Genomic DNA, 21846 nt, shown 5'->3' on the forward strand with positions numbered 1-21846 from the left:
AGTAGGTGTAAACTTGCAAACTGACTGACAAAAAAGAAATCACATCAATGTATTTTATAAACCAGAAAATCACTCCAGAAAAAACACAAGTACACAGAAATTCATATTATTCAATTCAAAGAAATTCAAAGAGATCATATTAAGTTACAGTTTTGGAACTGACCAATACTTATAACATTAATTTAATAATCACCTTAAACATCCAACGTTTCTCAAAATAATTTCATAATTTAGAAAAAATTTGAAAGGAAATGCAAAGAGTTTATTTCACGTATAATGATTATTATAGGTGTCTCACTCTAATATCATACACGTGTATGAAGTATTCCTTTATCACTGTAATCAATGTATGTGATATTACTGACAGTTAGTGTAAAGAACAAGTACAAACATTGCTCATAATTCTCTGTACTTACATTTGTGATGACAGAAATCTTTCCAACAGAATTAAGAATTCTCTACCATATTCCTATCAAAATAGAATCACCCTATTTACTGTCTAATCTTTTTATTATTTTTTTGCTTACAAAACAATTCTCTTTCAGTAGAATGGATTATATATATCTCAGCTAAGTTATGAATTAAGACTTATCACTAAAGACTAATCAGGAGTTATTAATTAACTCTAATAATTCTTCTCTGTATATTTAGTGTAAAAAATCAAGGTTTGAAATAAAACAAACTTCAAAGTATGAATATTACATTACTTCACTATCTGGGTAACTTGAAATGTCATCATGAAAATACCTAAAAGGCTAAAATCCAAATATTACTTACAACTGACTGTCAAATGATTGTTATTATTTACTAATAACAGTCCTCACTCAGTTAATGGAAGAGTGTTTGTATGTCACAAAGAAGTTGTGTATCACATTATTGTTTACATTTTAAGAGCTTCAGACTGTGATTTCTAACAGATTTACCATTATACATTTGTTTTAGTGCCTACGCTTATTTCAATATAGTTTTCCTTTTTTGCATGTGATGTATATTGTGTTGGCTATGTATTGCACAAATCCCATCTGTTCTTGAAATTTGTAGAAGATTATCAAGAGTAAGATTTAATATTTATTTATTTATGAAAACTCACAATAAACTGTATAAACCAACATGCCAAGAGCAAGAAGAATATTATTAGTCAGTTAAAGACAGTGTGATATAGGCCTCAGAAGCTATAATTGTGATTAACACCAATTAATCATAAAACAACAAAATTGGAGACCAGGTGTGCAGTAGATTTTGAACATTACAAACCATACAATTTCAGCACATTAATTTGGGATATTATTTTTTCTACAAAAACATTAAATAGCATCCCTGGAAAATTTCAGCTTGGAATCAGTACAAAACCATCCACGATAGCCAGCTTAAGTGATGTGTGACAGTCTCAACTCAGATTGAATTTGCTTGTTATAAGCTTGAACTGTCGATAAAATATCGAGTTCTAGACCATATAGACATATAAAATTGTGACTTTGTACTACTCACAAACGTCCTGTAAAAAAAAATGCAATTTTGTTTTAAGTTTACAGAATAAACACAGTATAGCTGAACATTTAAATCAATCATAATGCCACATAAAATAACATATCTCTAAGTAACTGATTTATCTGAGGTATAATTTAGAAAATGATCGAACATGAGTTATAAAAATAATAAACTGTTTAATAACTCTTTTAACTTTTTTCTCCCTTTATTCATACCTGTGAGCATCACCCATTAAGGTGAAGAACCCATAGAGAAAACACAGCACTCCTACTGCTGAAGCTGGGATCAGCATGTAGGTATAAAATCCCAGCCAGCAAAGTAGAGGCCTATTTTCACTCCAAAATATTCCCTGAAAAAATTGAAAGGAACAAACAATGAAGTGATTCTTATCAAACAAAATATAGTGGATACAATAACTAATGAGGAACTCCAAAAAATCCATCCATAAGAACCTTTTTTTTTAATAAAGATTTGTCTCAATTTTAAACTCTGACTAGTATAGGAGCAAAGTGATTTTCATGCTAAAATTAATAAAATGTATATGTCTTTAATATTACAGTTTCCAAATTTCATTTGCATAGCTTATAGAATCTTCTAATTGAATATCAAGTTATTTTTGGTAAATATTTATATGTTATGCATTATTGTCTCTACCCTTACATTACATGAGCTTGGGCCATTTGTTTAACCCTGTAACCACACCAAAAAAAATATGAGATATTTTTCCTTTCTAAAATCCCTGCAGAGCACAATAAAAGCTTATCATTATTTATCCTGACTATCATCAGGCTTGCATCAGTTAAATATGACAACTTCCTATATTCTAAGCCTATGTAACAACCCAGGAATCGCCTTGTATACACTTAGTTCAAATCACAGCATAAAATTATGTAATACACACGATCTTCAAAAGTATATACATATATTGCAAATAAATTAATCTATTTCTTCATTCATATATTCTAATGTTACCTAATAAGTATTTTTTTACTATTATAACAAACAAAATATGTGCATAAAAAATAACAAAATCTAGTACTTAATTGTGAATGCTGTAATTTCTTTTGTTGTCAAAGACTTAAAGTATTGATAGATGCTAACCCAAATTTTCCATGGGGCTGTTTTTCATTTTTTTTCCCAAATTATTTATTAATTTCAAACACACAATTTAGTGCACAAACAATAATAAACACAAAGCATTCAATGTCTTATAATTATTACAATTTAACTGGTTTTCTAACTAAACATTGTGCATCAAAACAATTTCTTTAGCTGGTTAAACTAAACATAGTGAAAGCAGATTTGAATCTATGTTCAGAAAAACTTAAAAGCCATCCTGTGAACGAGATGACATTATACATAAAACAGAATATTAAAAAGTTATTTTCTAATGGATATGAAAGAGAGAAAATTATTTACATTTTTGAAAGACTGCATGTAAGAGAACAGAGCTTTATGGGATGGCTTGGTAACTATAACTTTATGTTATGTACAAGGAAAATCTGCAAGTCTGAAAGCTGTATTCAATTTCAGTCAATCAAATACAAGTGAGAAGATGTCTAAGTTTAGCAATTTTGAACAAACAAGTGCCATCACGTGATACAGAAATGTAAGCACTAAGACGTTACAAATTAAAATATTTTCCTTTTGAAATTCAGAAATTAAAACTATATTATATAACAGAAACATCTGATTAACTACATACTAATGCTATTAGATCTACATCTCTTTTGGTTATTACCACATCTTTATTGAATTTTATAGCTCAATAAAAATAATACAATAGCAATACAAGAGAATTCTCTCCCTCCTATCATGACTCACTCTCCTTATATATAATTATTGTATTTAGAATGATCTCTTTCAAAACACAACTAGTATGAATAAAACTCCAACTGTGACTCTAAACATGCCATACACATATAAGATGTTTTTTTTGGTAATTTCAATCTTTAGGTAAAACTCAAAACTTTTACCAAGTATTTTTTATATTAAATAAATAAATAAAAAGCATTATAACCCTTCAGGCTCAGCAATAAACACAATTCATATCCATTTCTACATCATCAAAAACATTCTAAATGCTGCTCCAACTACGTTTTTCACATACATTATCATCATATCACACATTTCATCTTTACTGTTAATTATACATTAAATATCTAAAAGTATTTTAAACTATGTTGGAGGAACTTAAAATAATATATCATTCATTTCCATAGTAGTCAGTTACTCAGTTAACTAGAATTAGAATAACTTGATTTTAAGGCTCTTGAATGATGTACAAACTACAAGGTCATTGTTAAAGATTTAACATTTTTCACAGATATGGAAAAAGTACCATTTTAACCTGTTCAAGTTTTTATGTAGAACATCTATTAATGTAATTATTTTCACATCATTATTTTAAACTTAAGCCTTACCCATTTCAAGATATTCACTAAAAAGACCCAATTCTTCTTGGTTTATTAAGTTGTAGTCACTCTCCCACTGAGTGGGTGCATGGTTTTCATGAGCACACTGACCCTTTTTATGCACTGACCACTTCTTGTAAACCCGTAACAGCCATCTAGATAAATACAAAAACATTTTTACCTAGTTTTAAAATAAAACAGTTTTGTTGTTGACATGAATGTATAAATAGTTTAATTTTACATACAATCTGACTTACTACATGTTTGACTGAACATTAATAAACTACAAATCTTGAACATACCAAAATCCCTTTTTGAAAAATGTTCTTACATGAAATTATTACAATAAATGTCTATTTTAACTAAAAAACTTACGGAACACCCATTTCCACCACGGCATTAATGAACTGCTTCCCTGCCACAATTATAGCTAACTGCAAAGAGAGTTCAAACAAACACCCTCCTGTTCCACACTAGAAAGAAATGTAGAAAAACAGTTTCAATATTACTGTAGCAATACCACTTTAAAAAATATCTCAGAAAGGACACAAGACTGAAAAGTACAATAAGATATAAGTCAGTGTGTGAGAGCACTAATAACTTGCCCAGGATCAAATGGTCCAAAAAATGTTTCAAACCTCAAAATTTAAATAATGTGTGTGACTAACATGAAAAACTTTGCAGAGATTGATTCTTCATAGTTTAAGTTTCTCATGACAGGCTTAATCCCAGGAACTGACCTAACAATTATTCTATGCTTGTTATAGTATTACAGTGTATTCACATCGTTTGGCAGGCTTTAAGTAAACATAAATAGTTTTTTTGCACACCAAAGATTATATTTTTTATGGAGTATTTTTACTATAAATGTATCTGTGAATACTTACATATGTATAGATAAATAAATAGAGAATTTCTGTATACTAGTCTGAATGTTGATTTCCATGTTTAGATCAAAAATACTTTTCTTCGTCTCAAAAATTTCAAACGTTTTTGTGTAATATCTAAACCTAAATCCTTGTTACTGGTGTGACCCCTGAAGCAGTAATGAAGCAGCTACTCATGAACATTTTTAAAAGTATTATTATTAGTTGTAGTTTTTGTTTGTTTGTGTTTGTTTTTTTTTAATTTTGTGCAAAGCTACACAAGGGCTATCTACACTAGCTGTCCCTAATTTAGCAGTGCAAGACTAGGGGGAAGGCAGCTCGTCATCACCATCCACAGCCAACTCTTTCACCAACAAATAGTGGGATTGACTGTATCCATTATAACGACCCCACGGATGAAAGGGCGAGCATGTTTGGTGTGAAGGGGATTCAAACTCGCCACCCTCAATTTACGAGTCGAGTGCCTTAACCACCTGTTACTATTATTATTAGTAGTAACAGTAGTACTTATTTTACTCAATAACCTAAGAGATTTCTATTTTTAAACAATAATTTCCCATGGCAATCAAGGTTAAATTGAAAGCAAAATATGGAATTTTATTTACAGGAAACATTGCAATATGATAAATCACTTGACAGATGAAAACCACGGCTTTCTATTGGTTTTTAAGTAATACTGTACTGAGTGTACTTATTGGTAATTTCTAATAAAGAGGACATCACAAGTGGGTGTGGCAAGATAGATTTGATTTCATGTCTCTGGAACCAAGTAATATCAAACGCTATGAAAATTATAGTATGCCTTAGCCAAATTATATAATAATAAGTGATTTACATTAAATTTCATCTTCTACTTTTTGGAGGGGTGGTAACTAAATTAGAGAAGAAAATGTTACAATTCTTACACTAGAAAATTCTAGTTTTTCCATTTTAAATATTGCCTTCTGAAAGTAAAATCTTTAAACTTGTATACTATTAAAATATGGATTATGAGCTATGTTTTCAGGGTTTATTTATTAGTATATCATAAAAAGAAAATACTTTCATCAATTTTTGAATGTAACTCACTAAAACCTTGAGGCATGCACAGAAAAAGATGTCTACAGAGAAAGGGTTAATAATGCTATTTTTCCCAGCCAACAGGAAGTGTACTTAGAATAAAAATCAAGATTTCATGTTTTTTCTACCATGAATTTATGACTTCAGGTCCCAAATACCAGTGCAAATACAGGACTTATAGTTATTTGGTTGATTGCTATTATGTTATTGAGCAAAACATTGTCTAATCAGGTTCAGATTGAGCATATACAGATTGATAAAGTAGGTTATAGATTAATGTTGTCTGTGTAAAGTAGATTACCTCAAACAGTGCTGGTCATATATTAAAATGCCATTCAAATGTAGTTTGTTAGAACAAGAAAGAAGTAATTTAGGTATGTTACTTTCTAATCTAAATTACATTTGTCTGTGTATAAATGAGTAATTATTACTGACCTTGGATCTTATCTAAGCCTAGATCTATACTACTGTTAGTAGCAATAAAACAATGCAGGTGTCCTAATGATACTCAGGCCTAAACACAGGTCTTAGCAACACTGAATGAGATGTGCAAATTGGAGATAGTTTTACAATGCTTTATGTTTAGTGTCATTTCTACAACATAGTGACAATGCTGAATACTTATAATTTCTTGGGATAAAATTTCAAAAACCAAAAATTCTTTTGAATATGTCTAAGAGACAACTTAAAAAAAGAACACTGGAAAAGAAAATCACAAAAGTCCTTAATTATAGAACATATTTAGTTTTATAGATACAGTATAAAATCAAATCCTATTTGCAAATTTCAACTTAAACTAAGAACAAACAACACAATTATTAGTAAAATATTCCCTTCAATGTTTCAGTTACTTTTTAACTTATTATTTAAATTCTTAAATCATAATATCCTTACGTATTTAGAAGTTAAGTTAATGGCCATTTTGGCCAACTGACCACCATTTTGCATACAATCTTCACATGACTATATCAACTTTAAAGACACTTTACAACATTCATGTTTCGATATTACCAGGAGATATAAATGAAAGTCTGAAAATGACAAGTTGCCTTAATTATTTTGGTAGTGCAAAAGTAAATAAAAAGGTTGGATTTTATGAATAATAAACTGCAAACAACAACATCATGTTATTTATTATGACTTAAAGAACAGGAAAGTGGCAATTACATTCCAGATTTAGTTTCTTAAAAATTACAAGATTACTGGGAAATTAAAAGCCTCTAGAGGACTTATTTTCTAAAGTTATCTAAAAATAAAAGTTAACATTTTACTTAAACTGAAAATTGTTTCCAATAATATCCACCAACACTATAGCTAGAATCTCACATTGATAAAAGTGTAGGGGGGCAGTGCAGACATGATCCACACACAAAGCATTTGTATAGAACAGGAATGTACCAAGAGAAAAAATGGTACAAAAGTGTGGAAATTACACCCTACCTCTATAACAGATATACTCTTCACTTGGAGCTTTGTTCCTATATCAAAGGCAGAACAGAATATGAATAATCATGAGGTAGGCCACCCCTGACCAGACAGCCAAGATTCTACGACTCAGGGTTGAAATTAAGGGGTTGTAGTACCTATATCTCATATTGCTGGCTATGGTTATCAGACCACAATGTTATATATATATATATATATACACTTTAGATACCAACCTGTAACCACAGAATGTTGCATTTGGCACCATCAAAATAACGACAAAAAAGTAAGCAACACTTAACAAGTCCAAAGGTAACACCCGAGGCTAGGAATAATGGGATCCCATATGTCATACCCAACTAATGAACAGAACTTATCTGGTATGGAATTACGAACATTTGTTCTCAGTCTCTAACCAAGTGGATAAGGTGTATTCTACTTAACCCTGGAATTATGTGGAACCTGCACTCAACCATGGACTTACAATGGAACTGCTTTGGTTTCAAAATTATGATATAGTGAACCAACCTCCATGAATGATAACCAAAACTGGCACTGATCAAAGAGAAGGGTTTTGCACTCCCCAACTAGATAACTGTATGCAAAATATGAACCAAATTTATGAGTAGGTTCCCAGGAAGGCTGGAGCCACTCTTTCTGCAAAATGAAAAAAAACATCTAGAAACCCTAGAAGGAGGACCCCTGACTTTGCCCTCTTCCAAGAGTGGTTGAACACACTCAAAAACTTCGGTGGAAAAGCCTCTTGTCTGCCACAGATTCTCAAGCTCCACTAATACAGCCTGGGGTGCTAAAATGCACTGGGGAGTCCTGAAAAACAGAGCTCTGGAAACTGTGCAATAGATGAATCAAGTTCCATACATTTTTTTCAAAGCAAACCAATCACAATTTATTCAATATGAAGATTAGCAAAATCCTTTTTAGCTGTATTCATGAATGTCCATGAGTGGCAATCCATAACAAGATAATATCATGTGGTAGGTGCCTAAATGATCTTACAGGGCACCTCATTTTGACAGAACCTGTTGCATAATGGTGGTAGTAATTATAGTAAAAGTAGTTGCTAGTTTGAAGTCGAAAAGAGAAAGCATACTTGCCGCAGAAGCACTAGCCCCAGAATGGGATACCATGAAAATAAAGGGACCCTGAAAATAAAAAAAGAGTATATGATTGAGGAAAATACTCATTTCTGGTAAAAGCCTAGCAGATGTGGTAAAAAAAATATACAGGAAGTACTGGGACACCATCAGAAGAGGAATCGGCCAGATCATGTAAACTACAAGATAGGAGAGTAATAGAAGTATTCCACATACCAGCCGACACAATGTCTTCAAAGAACCACTGGACCGAGCAGCTAATGACACTGGGTATTGAGAAATAGCTACAATGTCAACAGATGTTAAGTATGTTTTGGAATTATTATACAGTACTATGAATAAACTGTGTACAAAAAAAATTTTTAAATAATAGTTTAACAGCTGAACTTTTATATAACAAAAAAACTGACAATACTTCCTCTTGTCGATATCCAAACAATGAATTGTAATGTCCTGGATACCCAACAAACCTGTTGCATCAAAAGATAAATTTTAACATAAACAGCTTTCTTCACATGTAACATAAAGATAAAAATAAAATCTAAAAAAGTCAATTCTGTATTGATGAACTATTGACACTTTCTCCATTGTCCTTTTTCATTTTAAGTCTCCTAAAATCTCAAAGGTAAAACCACAAGTTTGTGGGTAATTAAGCACAAAGCTACACAATGGGTTATCTGTACTCTGCCCACCACCAGTATCAAAACCTAGGTTCTACCAATGTAAGTTTGCAGACATACTGCTGTGTCATTGGGGTAAGAAGTATAAGTTTAGGACATTTTTAAAAAATAAAGAATTCTATGCCATTTCAACAAGTTATTATTAAAATTTCCATGACCATTTAATTCACTGTAAACACAATCAATGTAAAATACATTTTAGCTTGTTATATTTAGACTTGTACATCAATAAGTTATATTATTCAGCTAAAACATTAATTTTATCTGCAATACTTATAAATAAAGAGCCCTCATAATGCTAAGTTTATTTATAAATGAACAAAAAATAATGTGCTTCAATATTTGATTAGTTACCTATAATCTGAATTTGAAAGGGAATACCCTTTTTTATGGTGTTACAAGTTTGTTTTTATTGCTTAAGACATTTTTCTTACATATGAATTGTAATAATATCTTTGTATTAAAAACTAAAAACCAACAAAAGTAGAAAAAAATGAACACATAAAGGTAAAAACAACAGTTTAGCACATTGCTTCAACAACTTAAACATCTACTTCAACCTACACATACAGATATTAAAATGTTTCAAAAATCATGTTACATGTGATTTTTAAACACTTCTATGAACAGTAATAAATTAGTTAACAAAACAACTTAAAAGATTAGTTTTTATAACCATGTATTATTAGCTCTCTTTTAGTACCATTTATTTTGAGTACTTTTTCACTATGTTTCTTTTTTTTTACTTTGTAAACTACTTCATTTCATATTTTAACACAAATTACTCACCTTCCTTTAAAAAATGCAATGTAAAAAACTGATGAATAATAGTTGACAAACTTCAACAGGTACATCTTCAAAGTCAAACTATTTTCATAATCAGTTTGAGTGCGATGTATTTCTATATACAATATTTCAGAACAGTATTAACTATTTTACAAAAAGAATATTAACATACAGAAAAAGGTTGACATAAATAAAAAATGTTTGATAAACTACCTTAACACTAATGACAACCAATTGATAATACTATTAAACTCATCATTTAACACCCATCATGTCAGAGGTTTTTAGAGCTCTTAGGTGAAACATTAAGTTCTATTCTTCAAATCAAATCTTTAGAGTATAAATATCTTTATGTCTGAAAGTGAATTATTTCTTTCTTATATATTTACAAAATTCATTATTTTCCATAGTTATAAATATCATTCTATGTCTGGCTCAGGTCCAGCTTTTAGGTTACTCTGCTGCTGTCACACGGAGCAAAGATATTTCTGCAACGTAGTTTTGAACAATTAGAAATACTACGGTCAAATATTTTTGTACTGAGGGAGAGGAAGTCATAATAAAATACAAATCATAGGAATTTAAGACAAATTTTCCATATTCTTCTTAATTTGTCCATGATCTAAATAAATGTTAAGCCTTATCTTAGCCTCCATCATTTTTTTGTTGTTGTTGTCAGAAGTAGGATACAAATGACTGTTCATCAAGACACTTGTGGTCTAGATACACTAGTTTCCATGAATTAGCAAACATTAACCACTTCTCAAGCCAAATCATTAGGAAACACAAGTTAATTTTAAATCAAAACGATTAACTTCATTCCATATTGTAACAGAAAAAAAGAGCTTTACATTCTAGTTTTACAGTGGAAATATTTTTATGGTAGTTTTCTATACACATTTTTAGTAATCTTTGACAATTTTTAAATTTATAACATGCAGTACTCAAGCCAATTTATGTAATATCTTTACATAAGCTGGCTGCATTAACAAGAGATGTTTTATTATTTATTGTAACATGATTTTATCTCAAAATAAAATTCCATATTTTAAAATTTATTTTATTAGTCTTGAAGTTATAAAAATTATGTTAAAACACACATATATCCTTAACATAAACTGCATGGGGTCAGTTTATTGGATGAATGCCATATTACAGATGGAATGTTCACTATATTTCTGAATTTATTATGCATATCTATACAAGATGTTGCAAGTTGTTAGTAGAATGTACAAGTCTGTTGTATGCTAAATATCAAATACACTGGAAAAGTATTTCTAATCAAGAAAGGATGACAATCTGAGTTACATATTAACATGTTAATGTTTATGTAAAGACTAAAAATACTATATCCATGGCACTGTTTGCATATTGTGCTTGAATTGCCTTTAGAGCCTCTAAAATGTATATTTACAAGTTTTACTTTTCAGTATCCCTGTACACTGTATATGATATTTACTGTTCTTCACCATGAACTGTCATTAAATCAAATACATAATACCAAATTAAAAGTTACAAATAATCATCTAACCTTAAAATTATCATAAATATATTTATATAAATACTATACAATGTTTCATGTATTTCTGCATATATATGTTAGCAATGTGAACAGTTTTCACTACTTTGATCACAAAACTATATGGTATTACAACTAAATATACTTTACTGTGTTTCGCACTGATCCACTGGTTTATTTAACAAAACACTCAGACTTGATCAATAATAAAACTAAGACTGGTAAAGTGTGCTGTTAGTGACGTTCAATATACTTATACATAATTACTTTCTAATGCTATTTAATTACATTCTGTACAAACAGAAAAGTTAATTAAAAATTTAGATAACATGCATAATGTGGCATAAATTAATTTTTTAAAGAAATAAGTTCTATTTTGAAAAGTGTGCATAATTTGGATTTATTCACCAATAAAATGTATGTTTTTTTCAAGATGTATAAATTATTCTGATAAACTTTGTATGACTGTTACAGTATTTATCTGGCACTAAAATAAATATGGATAAGGACTTTTGCAGTCAGATTCTGGTTAAATTTTGTTATTCAAAATGATGAACAAAACATACAAAATAACCTATGTTCATTTGGAATTGCCAAAATTAGAAACAAGTGAAACTTACCCAATTCAGTAAGAAAGGTGGCTATTCTTCTATAAATCTAGAAAAGGTTAATAGTTAGTCAGTTGTTTCAGAAAGAACATCTACACTAGCCATCCCTAACTTTAAACTGATAAGACTATGAAATGACACCTATTGCTAATTCTTTGGTTATTCTAATCAAATAACAGGATTTGACAATACTTTTACAACATTCACATAATCCCAAGGTTGAAAGGCATTTTTGCTGCAACAGGATTAGAACCATAAACCCCCCAGGTTCAGAGTTCAGCACACTGACCACTAGGCCTAGCATACAAATAATGAAACAATACAAAAATGTTTCAGATATCAGTGTGATATGAATATGGTAATTTTATCCCTGGTTCAGTGCCATTCTCTTTTGATTTAATTTACTCTGGCTTGTAAGTTTTGGTGTTTAAATCAAGTTTTTCTAATCCAAATTTATACATGCCCAGCCCAAGGGTAAAAGAACAAATACATAATCAACATACACTAATTCTTGTGCATCGTATTTGACCACTCAAAGATGATGGGTGTGTTTATAAAAAAATTGAAAAGTTATTTGGTTTGGTTTGTTTTGAAGTTTGCACAAAGGCTATCTGCACTTGAAGTCCTTAATTTAGCAGCGTAAGACTAGAGGGAAGGCAGTTAGTCATCACCATCACAGCTACACCTGAGGCTACTCTTTTACCAATGAATAGTGGGGATTGACTGTCATATTATAATGCCCCCATGGCTGAAATGGCCAAAACTGAAAAGTACTACTGAAGATCTTACAAAACAAATATATAGTAGTGTTACTTGCATCTGAACTTAAATACTGAGGTTTTGTCATTATTTTAATAATTTCTCTGGCACGCAAAATATAAAGATTTTCTTATGGTTATTTTGGTGCATTCATATAAAAATTCCCAAGCTACATTAATTTCATTCTTGAAAATACAAACATGAAAAAAACCATTACATTATTTACAGCTGAACAGAAAACAAGAAACAACCTTAAAAATTTACAAGTAATTACATATAACATTTCAAAGTAAAAAATAAATAAACAACAAAACTAATATGCTTACATGCCACTATAAACAGGTACTTGACACACATATATATATATACACACACACATACACTTATATACACTATAAATACGTATTTGATATATATGTATACACACACATACACTTATATACACATATCACTATAAGCAGATATTTGATCCACATCATCTTGAATAAAGCCATAAAAAAGTACATTTTACACAACTAGAAATAGGTGAATTTCATATCCCTAACTTTTCTTATTTAAGTGATCTACCAGGTTAAAGGTCATGATGCATACAAGGTTCAACAGTGCAGCTGTCACAGAGATACCATGCTGGTAAGTGTCCGATTGTCACTCAATGTGAAGTACAGAACAGTTTGAATGGATATTCTGTAAAAAATCACACCAACCACAGCAGCAATAGCAACTGTTACCTAAAGAACAAAACATAATTTGTTGTCTTTAAAGAATCACTGCATCAAGACCTACTGTAACACAGAATATATATGTAAATTTAAAATAGTTTTAAAATAGTGTTTAAAAAAAAACACTTTGCTGTAGCAAACTATAACTGGAGTCTGGCAGTTAAAGTCCAGATTTCTTCACACAGTTGGAGGTTGTTTGTCCTTTTACGGAGTGGTTCACTAAGTCTTTACCTAGATTTTCTAGGCAGCAAATTGTTTTGTGGGATATGATAAAACAAAAACCATGAAACCTGCAACTGATCAAACAACTCTAAAGTTATGCTTTTCTGTGGCATCTTAACCCATTTTATAATTACTAAAAATGGGCAATTTCACAATTTTTTGTTTGTCAATGTTTGGGACCTGCACAAAAATATCTTTCTACCAGATACCATGTAAATTGGTCAAAATATGGCTGAGTAAATGATCAACAAATACCTCTAAATTATGCTTTTTTCAGATCTCTTCCTGTCCCCACCCCAAAAAAAAAGATTCAAAATGGGCAAATCTGGCTATTTTTGTTTGTCATTGTATTGAGCTCATGAATATTTACATTTGTGCCAGTTGTCTTTCAGACTGCTGTAAATATAACCACACATGAGCCCAAAATATATATTTTTGGGTTGTTTGATATCTGACCCCTTAAAAAAGCCTAAATAAAAAAAATAAAAATACTTACTGGACATACTGGACCAAAGTATGACCCTACCAAGTTTCAAGATAACCTGTCAAGATATGTAGGTATAGCAATCGACTGAAAAGGGTTTGGAAGAAGGTGAAACAACAGAAAAACTATATCTCTCTCATGATGATGAGGAACCCATGAAGTAAAAAATGTATCTCAAGATGGCTAGCATGGCTATTAAAACTGTTTTTCTTAACCTGAAGGCCTGAGAGACCTAAGAAGGTGAAACATTGTTTTCTAATTTATTTTAGTAAAAGTTTTAATACCCATACCAGCCATCTTGAAATACAGTACACTGTCACTGAAATAACTGTCTTGTATACTATACTGCAAAAAATTGGAAACTGGATTCACTGAAAATAATAAAAAATCCTCCCAAGTTTACAAAGTGCATCTTTTAAAAACAATTTTTCTTTAAACATAGAACCAAAAATCAATGACCATGAAGTTATAAAAGTCATCCTAATTTAAGAATGCAGCCTTACTCTAAAACAGTACCACCTGTGGTACTAGGATATCTCTATTAAGCCTTTGAGTAATCTCTGATCATTTGGGAAAAAAAAAACCTTTAAAAGTAGACTCATTCTTGAAACACCACTGAAAACCTTTCTTGTAAATAGGCTGGACCACCAAAAGATTGATAATAAGCAAAATACATGATTGTTGAGACAAAGTTAAAATTTCCTTACTTAATCGTGTTATTTTTATTCATGTTATTGTTACACAAAACTACAGCAAAATCGACTGAGCATTTTCAACCACAACATAGACAGATATGCTATATGGAATGCTATGAATGTCCATGACTTAAAAAATTAATTATTTTTCAGTGAAAGATGCTTCATGTGGTTATAAGTACATAACAGATGCAACGTTGTTCCGAGTGACTGCTTTCATATTGGACTCATGTTAAACAAGTCACAAAACCTTGATAAATAATTACTTCAAAAGACACAAATCTTTATTTAAAGAAATGTTTTAAACACACTTGTTTTATTTAAAAGGGCTGTTTTTCTACTGGAATAATTTTATAAGTGCCTATTGGGGGTCGTGTCTCACTCTAAACACATATTTTCTCATTGTTGTGCATTAAAAAAGTCAACATAGCAGATAATTAAAAACTAGGTATTTAAAATCCACAAATAGGGATCACAAAAAAAATGTAAGCAAACAAAACTGTAGATCTATTGCTGACAGCTTAACTCAAGCCACAAATAACCATTTTGATTCCACTATAAAATTATTTCAAATGATATTTATTGTGTTACAGGACTCCACTGAGATTCCTGCAAGAAACTGACAGTACTTTTGAACTTACTTCCCCATCCTTAATTATGTCATGCTGTGAAATTTTCTAAGTCCTTCATTTTTAGCCATCAAAAAATCCAGTGTTTTACTAGTATGTGCATTAGTTGGAAACTACAGCTTGTGCATTTTCTAGTGTTTTTATTGGAAACAGACACAACAAAATTAGGAAATTCTGATGATAGATATTGTTATCCAAGCCACTGTTGTTCATCATTACTCAAATTTATTTCCCTGGCAATATTTCAACAGCTGTTTGACACTGGATGATTACCATAACAGATGTTACTATTCAATATCACATCGGTAATTCTTTCTACTGTTTTTTGTACTTAGCAAAAGTCACAAGTACATATTCAGAATTTATTACCACTGCATAGATTACTCTTTCATATAGCTATTGTAATTTTAAATAGGTAGTGATAGTAAAAGTTATTGATAATTAGCAATTTAGCAAAGTGTGCCACTGAAAGAATTATTTGTGTTGCTTTATTCAACAAACAGGCTGTTGAAGAACAAACATATTTGTTATGTAAACCTATCAAAGTAAGCATGTGACTGTGTATGTTTATGTTGCACTAACCTTTGTTGTATTATATTAAAAGAAACATTTTTCAATTCTGATGAGGTTCCTTTGTTACTGTTCATCTTTTGTCACATAATAGTACAAGCTGATGGAAGCTACTCATTAAATTTGTGATCATACAATCTTTGCCTTCACAATGGTCCTTTGAGAACAATTTTACAGTTTGTATGTTACAGGGGTATACCAGTAAATATGTTTATTTTCTCTTGAACATTTGTCATTTATTTTTAATATGTGGTGGATGAGTGGAACATAAAGCAGAAGCAACAGTAAACTGTCAAAAAATATGTAACATTCAACTGAATTCACATGCACTTGTGAAGTTTAGAATGTATTCTCTATAAATGAATGTTAAAAAAAACATCTTAAGTAACAATATAATTAAAACTCATTCTAGATTGTCAGAAAAATAAAGAAACAACATGAATCAAAATGCAGAGACTGTATTGTCAAGCCTACAGCCAAAGGCTCTAACAAAGTAAATAAATACAGCTGCAAGTAATGTCTGTATTATTTTCTTGAGCTTATTATAAATCCCTCTATTAACTCCACGCCTACAGTACTTATCAATTTTAGTGGGGACAAAATAGTTTGTTTACTTTTTAAGAGTCCCGAGTTGTCAGCTTGAAAATACAATTTTTATATTTTGATTCAACTTTTCTGATGATCCATACACCCCTTCCCAAATTAATAATTTTTAATACACACATATTCCTGTATATAGATAAATTTCTCATTCCCACTGAATACCAAACACCATTACTGTGTCAAATTTACCTACTGAACCTGTTTCTAAACTTCACTGTTCTCAAAATTGGTTTTTCTTTAAATCTGAAATCTTAAATGTTCACATAGCTTTAGTGTACACACCTATATACTTCAAATTAATTCATAAATAAATACTCACAAGTAGTAACACCACAGATCAGGAAAATATGGTGCACGGTACATCTTAAGTAACAATATAATTAAAACTCATTCTAGATTGTCAGAAAAATAAAAAAACAACATGAATCAAAATGCAGAGACTGTATGGTTCGTTTACCTGTTACAGTGTACATCACAGAAGCATTTAGAAAAACACATCAGTAAAAAACTAAGTAATAAATTTTCATAACTCGTAAGAAATAAAGTTCAAACACATGCCCTCAGAAAAAGAACCAGAACTGATGAAAAACTGCTGTAATATTCCTTCTGAAGTTCAATTTACATTATTTTTGAAGGGGATAATAAAACCACAACTTAGGCATTGGAAAATCTAACTTGTTTGTTTGTTTTTTTAAAAAATGGGATAAAATAAATGTAATGAGCTTTAAATGATTTGCTTTGTTTTGAATTTCACACAAAGCTACACGAGGGCTATCTGCACTAGTCGTCCCTAATTTAGACTAGAGGGAAGGCAGCTAGTCATCACCACCCACTGCAAACCCTTGGGCTACTCTTTTACGAACAAATAATGGGATTGACCATCACATTATAATTACGAGTCGAGTGCCTTAACCACCTGGCAGCCAGGCAGGGAACTTTAAATGAGAATATTTGAAACAAGCATAAGATCAAGATCTTTTAAACTTTTGTTATTCACATCTATTTTTTATACTCTGCTATCTTTTAAAGTACATGTAATGCATTTACACTGAAATATTTTTAGAAAAGTGTTTTATCACCCTTTTAAAATTGTACCTTTGAATACCATTTACTCAAAATAACTGCATTTTTCAAGAAGAATAAAACATTTTTTTTAAGTTTAAAAATTTTAAGAAAGAATTCATACAAAAAATACATAGCTTGTTAATTTTGTTTGATAGAGTACATTTAATTACAGTTTTGTTGTAAAACCAATACCAAACACTTTTACTGTCATCATAAAACTTATAATCTGATAATCAACTACAACACTGTAAAATCATCATCAACAGATAGATCTAGACTTGTATAAAAACAAGACAAATTGTGGGAACAACTGGACAAAAAGTCAGATGTTTGTTTTGATGTTTATTATAAATTGATAACAGTGCTGTTCTTACCCCTGTAATAAAGTTTATTTTCCTTTTCTTTACTGTTGATAATTTAAGCTAAATATTCTGGCCTTGGATGTTCCTGGTGATATAAAAACAAACCACATTATGATCAAGAGTTCAGGTAAAACATCATATCTATGTGATAAGAAATTTACATTTTTAAACATGTATTTTTGAGAAATGTTCTCAAAAGAATACCTTTAGGGAACATTCAAACATTATTTTTATAAGACAAAGTTTGAAAAGATGTTCAAGGAAAAATACTAGAGAGTAGCTGTAAATATCATACTGGAAACAAACAAACTTGTCCTGTGCACCCAATAGAGGCAGGAAAACAAGGTCATTAACCCTTTCACATCAAGAAGATCAAACTGCATATGTCACAACCTTTTACAGAGTTAAATTCAAAATTTTATTAAACTAGTTTATTATCGATGTATACAAGTAAACTTTGCATCACAATGTAAGTACTGAATCAAAGTTTAATAGTATTTAAATTCTTAGATTCTTCCTTTTTTCTATAATTTACTTATCACCTCTCCAAGAATTGAATAATTTTATGTAAATTAGTTATTATAAAGTAGTTATTTTACAGCTTTCTATCTTATTCGTTCATGATGTCATACAGTAGGAAATTAAAGTCATTTAGCATGCACACCTATTACAGCTTCTCTTTTACAAGCTACCAATAGTTCTCTCTGATCTTGTATATCCATAGACTTACCACTACACTAGCAGGGGGCATTTAGTGTGGTAGTGCCATCAGTAAAGAACAAAAAAAAGATGCTGGTAAACAGTACCTTTTATGTTTTTCATGAATATTATTTATTTATTACTACAAAAGTAACTAAAATGAAAAAACAAGAAAGTTTTTAGGTTAGATTAGCTAAAATAATGAATAGTAATAAGAAATATTCTTCATATTGTTTAATGTAATTCAATAGGGTAACATGACCTGAAGGTTCACCAAGTGATTTAAAACTTGTGAGGAAGGATTAATTGTTTGTTTGTTTGTTTTGATGGATATGGTAGCATGAGCTTACATACACCCTGTCATTGTAACTTCTACACTGTTATCCAGACACAGTTGAAAGATCAATATAATAAAAATAATAAATTTATATATGTACATGGTGTGGACAAGAAAAGTGACCCCCCTTGAAAATGCTGTTAATTTGTTATATATTTTATTAGATAATAGAAAAATGTGTAAAATGCACTTCACAAGATCTGTTCCAATATGATATCAAATAAATTAACATTTTCAAGGGAGAGGCACTTTTTTGTCCTCCCCTTGTATATGAATGTATAATGTTATCAAATTTAAGCTATTTTATATGAGTTATAGTTTGTAGTTATTCTAGAATGAAAAAAGGCATTATTTCCTAATTGTTTATAGTGGTCAAATCTATCAAGCCCATACAGAGTTTCATTAGTAAAAATAACAGACAAAACATTAAGTTTTTTTTGTACAAAAATGTTTGATAATTAGCTGGAGGTTATAAAAATTTTATATGTGAAATGTGAACATTTTCTGATGCATACAAGTATTTTTAATCTTAAAATCAAAATTACTCTGCATGTTAGATAGTCAACATGCTAAAAGAAAATAGGCACAAGAAAAGCATTACTTAAAAAAGTCTTAAAACTAAATAACAAAAAATTTGATATTTTGTGTATGAAAGCTCTAACAGAGTCTGAAGAAGAGAATATTATTTATATAACTTTAACATGTAAATCTATATAATACTTACCCCAGAGTGACATAAAAACAGCAAAAAATACAGCAGCACCATTGTCAAAAAAGATGTGTAATTCTGACAAAAGTGCATGTCTGTCCTAGTTGTTCAGTTCATATTTACATCCTTTTATGTCACACCGAGGACATAAAATTGTGTCTTTCTAGTACTCACAAACGTCCTTACTGTAAAAAAAAAAAAATGCAATTTTGTTTTAAGTTTATAGAATAAACACATTACAGCTGAACATTTAAATCAATCATAATGCCACATGAAATAACTGATTAACTGAAATTATGTTTAAATCAATTTGTCACAAAAATTATTAAAAATATTTTAAGATACATTAATGGTTCAAAACATATCAACCAATAAAAATAAATGGTTCCAATTATTACTCTTTGCAATTATTCCAGCTACAAATGTCTTGTGTGAAAATAATTAATTAGTTAAACACTGATTAATTAGTCCAGTGATTAATCACTTACCACATTTCATCAATTACATATCTCTAAGTAACTGATTTATCTGAGGTATAATTTAGAAAATGATCAAACATGAGTTATAAAAATAATAAACTGTTTAATAACTCTTTTAACTTTTTTCTCCCTTTATTCATACCTGTGAGCATCACCCATTAGGGTGAAGAACCCATAGAGGAAACACAGCACTCCTACTGCTGAAGCTGGGATCAGCATGCAGGTATAAAATCCCAGCCAAGCAAAGTAGAGGCCTATTTTCACTCCAAAATATTCCCTGAAAAAATTGAAAGGAACAAACAATGAAGTGATTCTTATCAAACAAAATATAGTGGATACAATAACTAATGAGGAACTCCAAAAAATCCATCCATAAGAACCTTTTTTTTTATAAAGATTTGTCTCAATTTTAAACTCTGACTAGTATGAGAGCAAAGTGATTTTCATGCTAAAATTAATAAAATGTATATGTCTTTAATATTACAGTTTCCAAATTTCATTTGCATAGCTTATAGAATCTTCTAATTGAATATCAAGTTATTTTTGGTAAATATTTATATGTTATGCATTATTGTCTCTACCCTTACATTACATGAGCTTGGGCCATTTGTTTAACCTTGTAACCACACCAAAAAAAATATGAAATAATATTTTTCCTTTCTAAAATCCCTGCAGAGCACAATAAAAGCTTATCATTATTTATCCTGACTATCATCAGGCTTGCATCAGTTAAATATGACAACTTCCTATATTCTAAGCCTATGTAACAACCCAGGAATCACCTTGTATACACTTAGTTCAAATCACAGCATAAAATTATGTAATACACACGATCTTCAAAAGTATATACATATATTGCAAATAAATTAATCTATTTCTTCATTCATATATTCTAATGTTACCTAATAAGTATTTTTTTTACTATTATAACAAACAAAATATGTGCATAAAAAATAACAAAAATCTAGTACTTAATTGTGAATGCTGTAATTTCTTTTGTTGTCAAAGACTTAAAGTATTGATAGATGCTAACCCAAATTTTCCATGGGGCTGTTTTTCATTTTTTTCCCAAATTATTTATTAATTTCAAACACACAATTTAGAGCACAAACAATAATAAACACAAAGCATTCAATGTCTTATAATTATTACAATTTAACTGGTTTTCTAACTAAACATTGTGCATCAAAACAATTTCCTTAGCTAATTAAACTAAACATAGTGAAAGCAGATTTCAATCTATGTTCAGAAAAACTTAAAAGCCATCCTGTGAACGAGATGACATTATACATAAAACAGAATATTAAAAAAGTTATTTTCTAATGGATATCAATAATGTAACAGCAAATATCAAAGACAGAAAGAGAGAAAAGTATTTACATTTTTGAAAGACTGCATGTAAGAGAACAGAGCTTTATGGGATGGCTTGGTAACTATAACTTTATGTTATGTACAAGGAAAATCTGCAAGTCTGAAAGCTGTATTCAATTTCAGTCAATCAAATACAAGTGAAAAGATGTCTAAGTTTAGCAA

General features: G+C 30.0%; 2 protein-coding genes across 4 annotated transcripts in view; both read right to left on the reverse strand.

The window, feature by feature from the left end:
• Positions 1–19990, reverse strand: LOC143247070 (anoctamin-6-like). Of its 2 annotated transcripts, XR_013026350.1 has the most exons (10): positions 19850–19990; positions 18102–18174; positions 13308–13468; positions 11994–12030; positions 9858–9969; positions 8804–8858; positions 4278–4375; positions 3912–4057; positions 1704–1837; positions 1–1495 (listed from the first exon to the last, which is right to left on the reverse strand). XR_013026350.1 is itself a non-coding variant. In XM_076494468.1 (9 exons), the coding sequence occupies exons 3-9, from the start codon at positions 13320–13322 to the stop codon at positions 1821–1823; spliced, it is 480 nt and encodes a 159-aa protein (XP_076350583.1). In that variant the 5' UTR covers positions 13323–13468; positions 18102–18174; positions 19850–19990; the 3' UTR covers positions 1684–1820. The 2 variants fall into 2 exon arrangements, 1 of the variants encoding a protein (XP_076350583.1); XM_076494468.1 differs by lacking the exon at positions 1–1495 and having other exon boundaries at positions 1684–1837.
• The window catches only part of LOC143247071 (anoctamin-7-like), a 14793-nt gene continuing 12843 nt past the window's right edge, over positions 19897–21846 (reverse strand). Inside the window, exons 8-9 of one of the 2 annotated variants that reach the window (XR_013026351.1) lie at positions 20456–20590; positions 19897–20019 (exon numbers count right to left, since the gene is read on the reverse strand). Coding sequence is in view for 1 of the 2 variants with exons in the window: in XM_076494469.1 (XP_076350584.1) it covers positions 20574–20590 (17 nt within the window). In the remaining variant the exon portion in view is untranslated. Of the gene's footprint in view, positions 20020–20041; positions 20591–21846 lie in introns of those variants that run through there. The other variant, XM_076494469.1, reaches the window with a different exon arrangement.

This window comes from Tachypleus tridentatus, chromosome 3, assembly GCF_004210375.1.
Source record: "Tachypleus tridentatus isolate NWPU-2018 chromosome 3, ASM421037v1, whole genome shotgun sequence".
NCBI classification, from domain to species: Eukaryota; Metazoa; Arthropoda; class Merostomata; order Xiphosura; family Limulidae; genus Tachypleus; species Tachypleus tridentatus.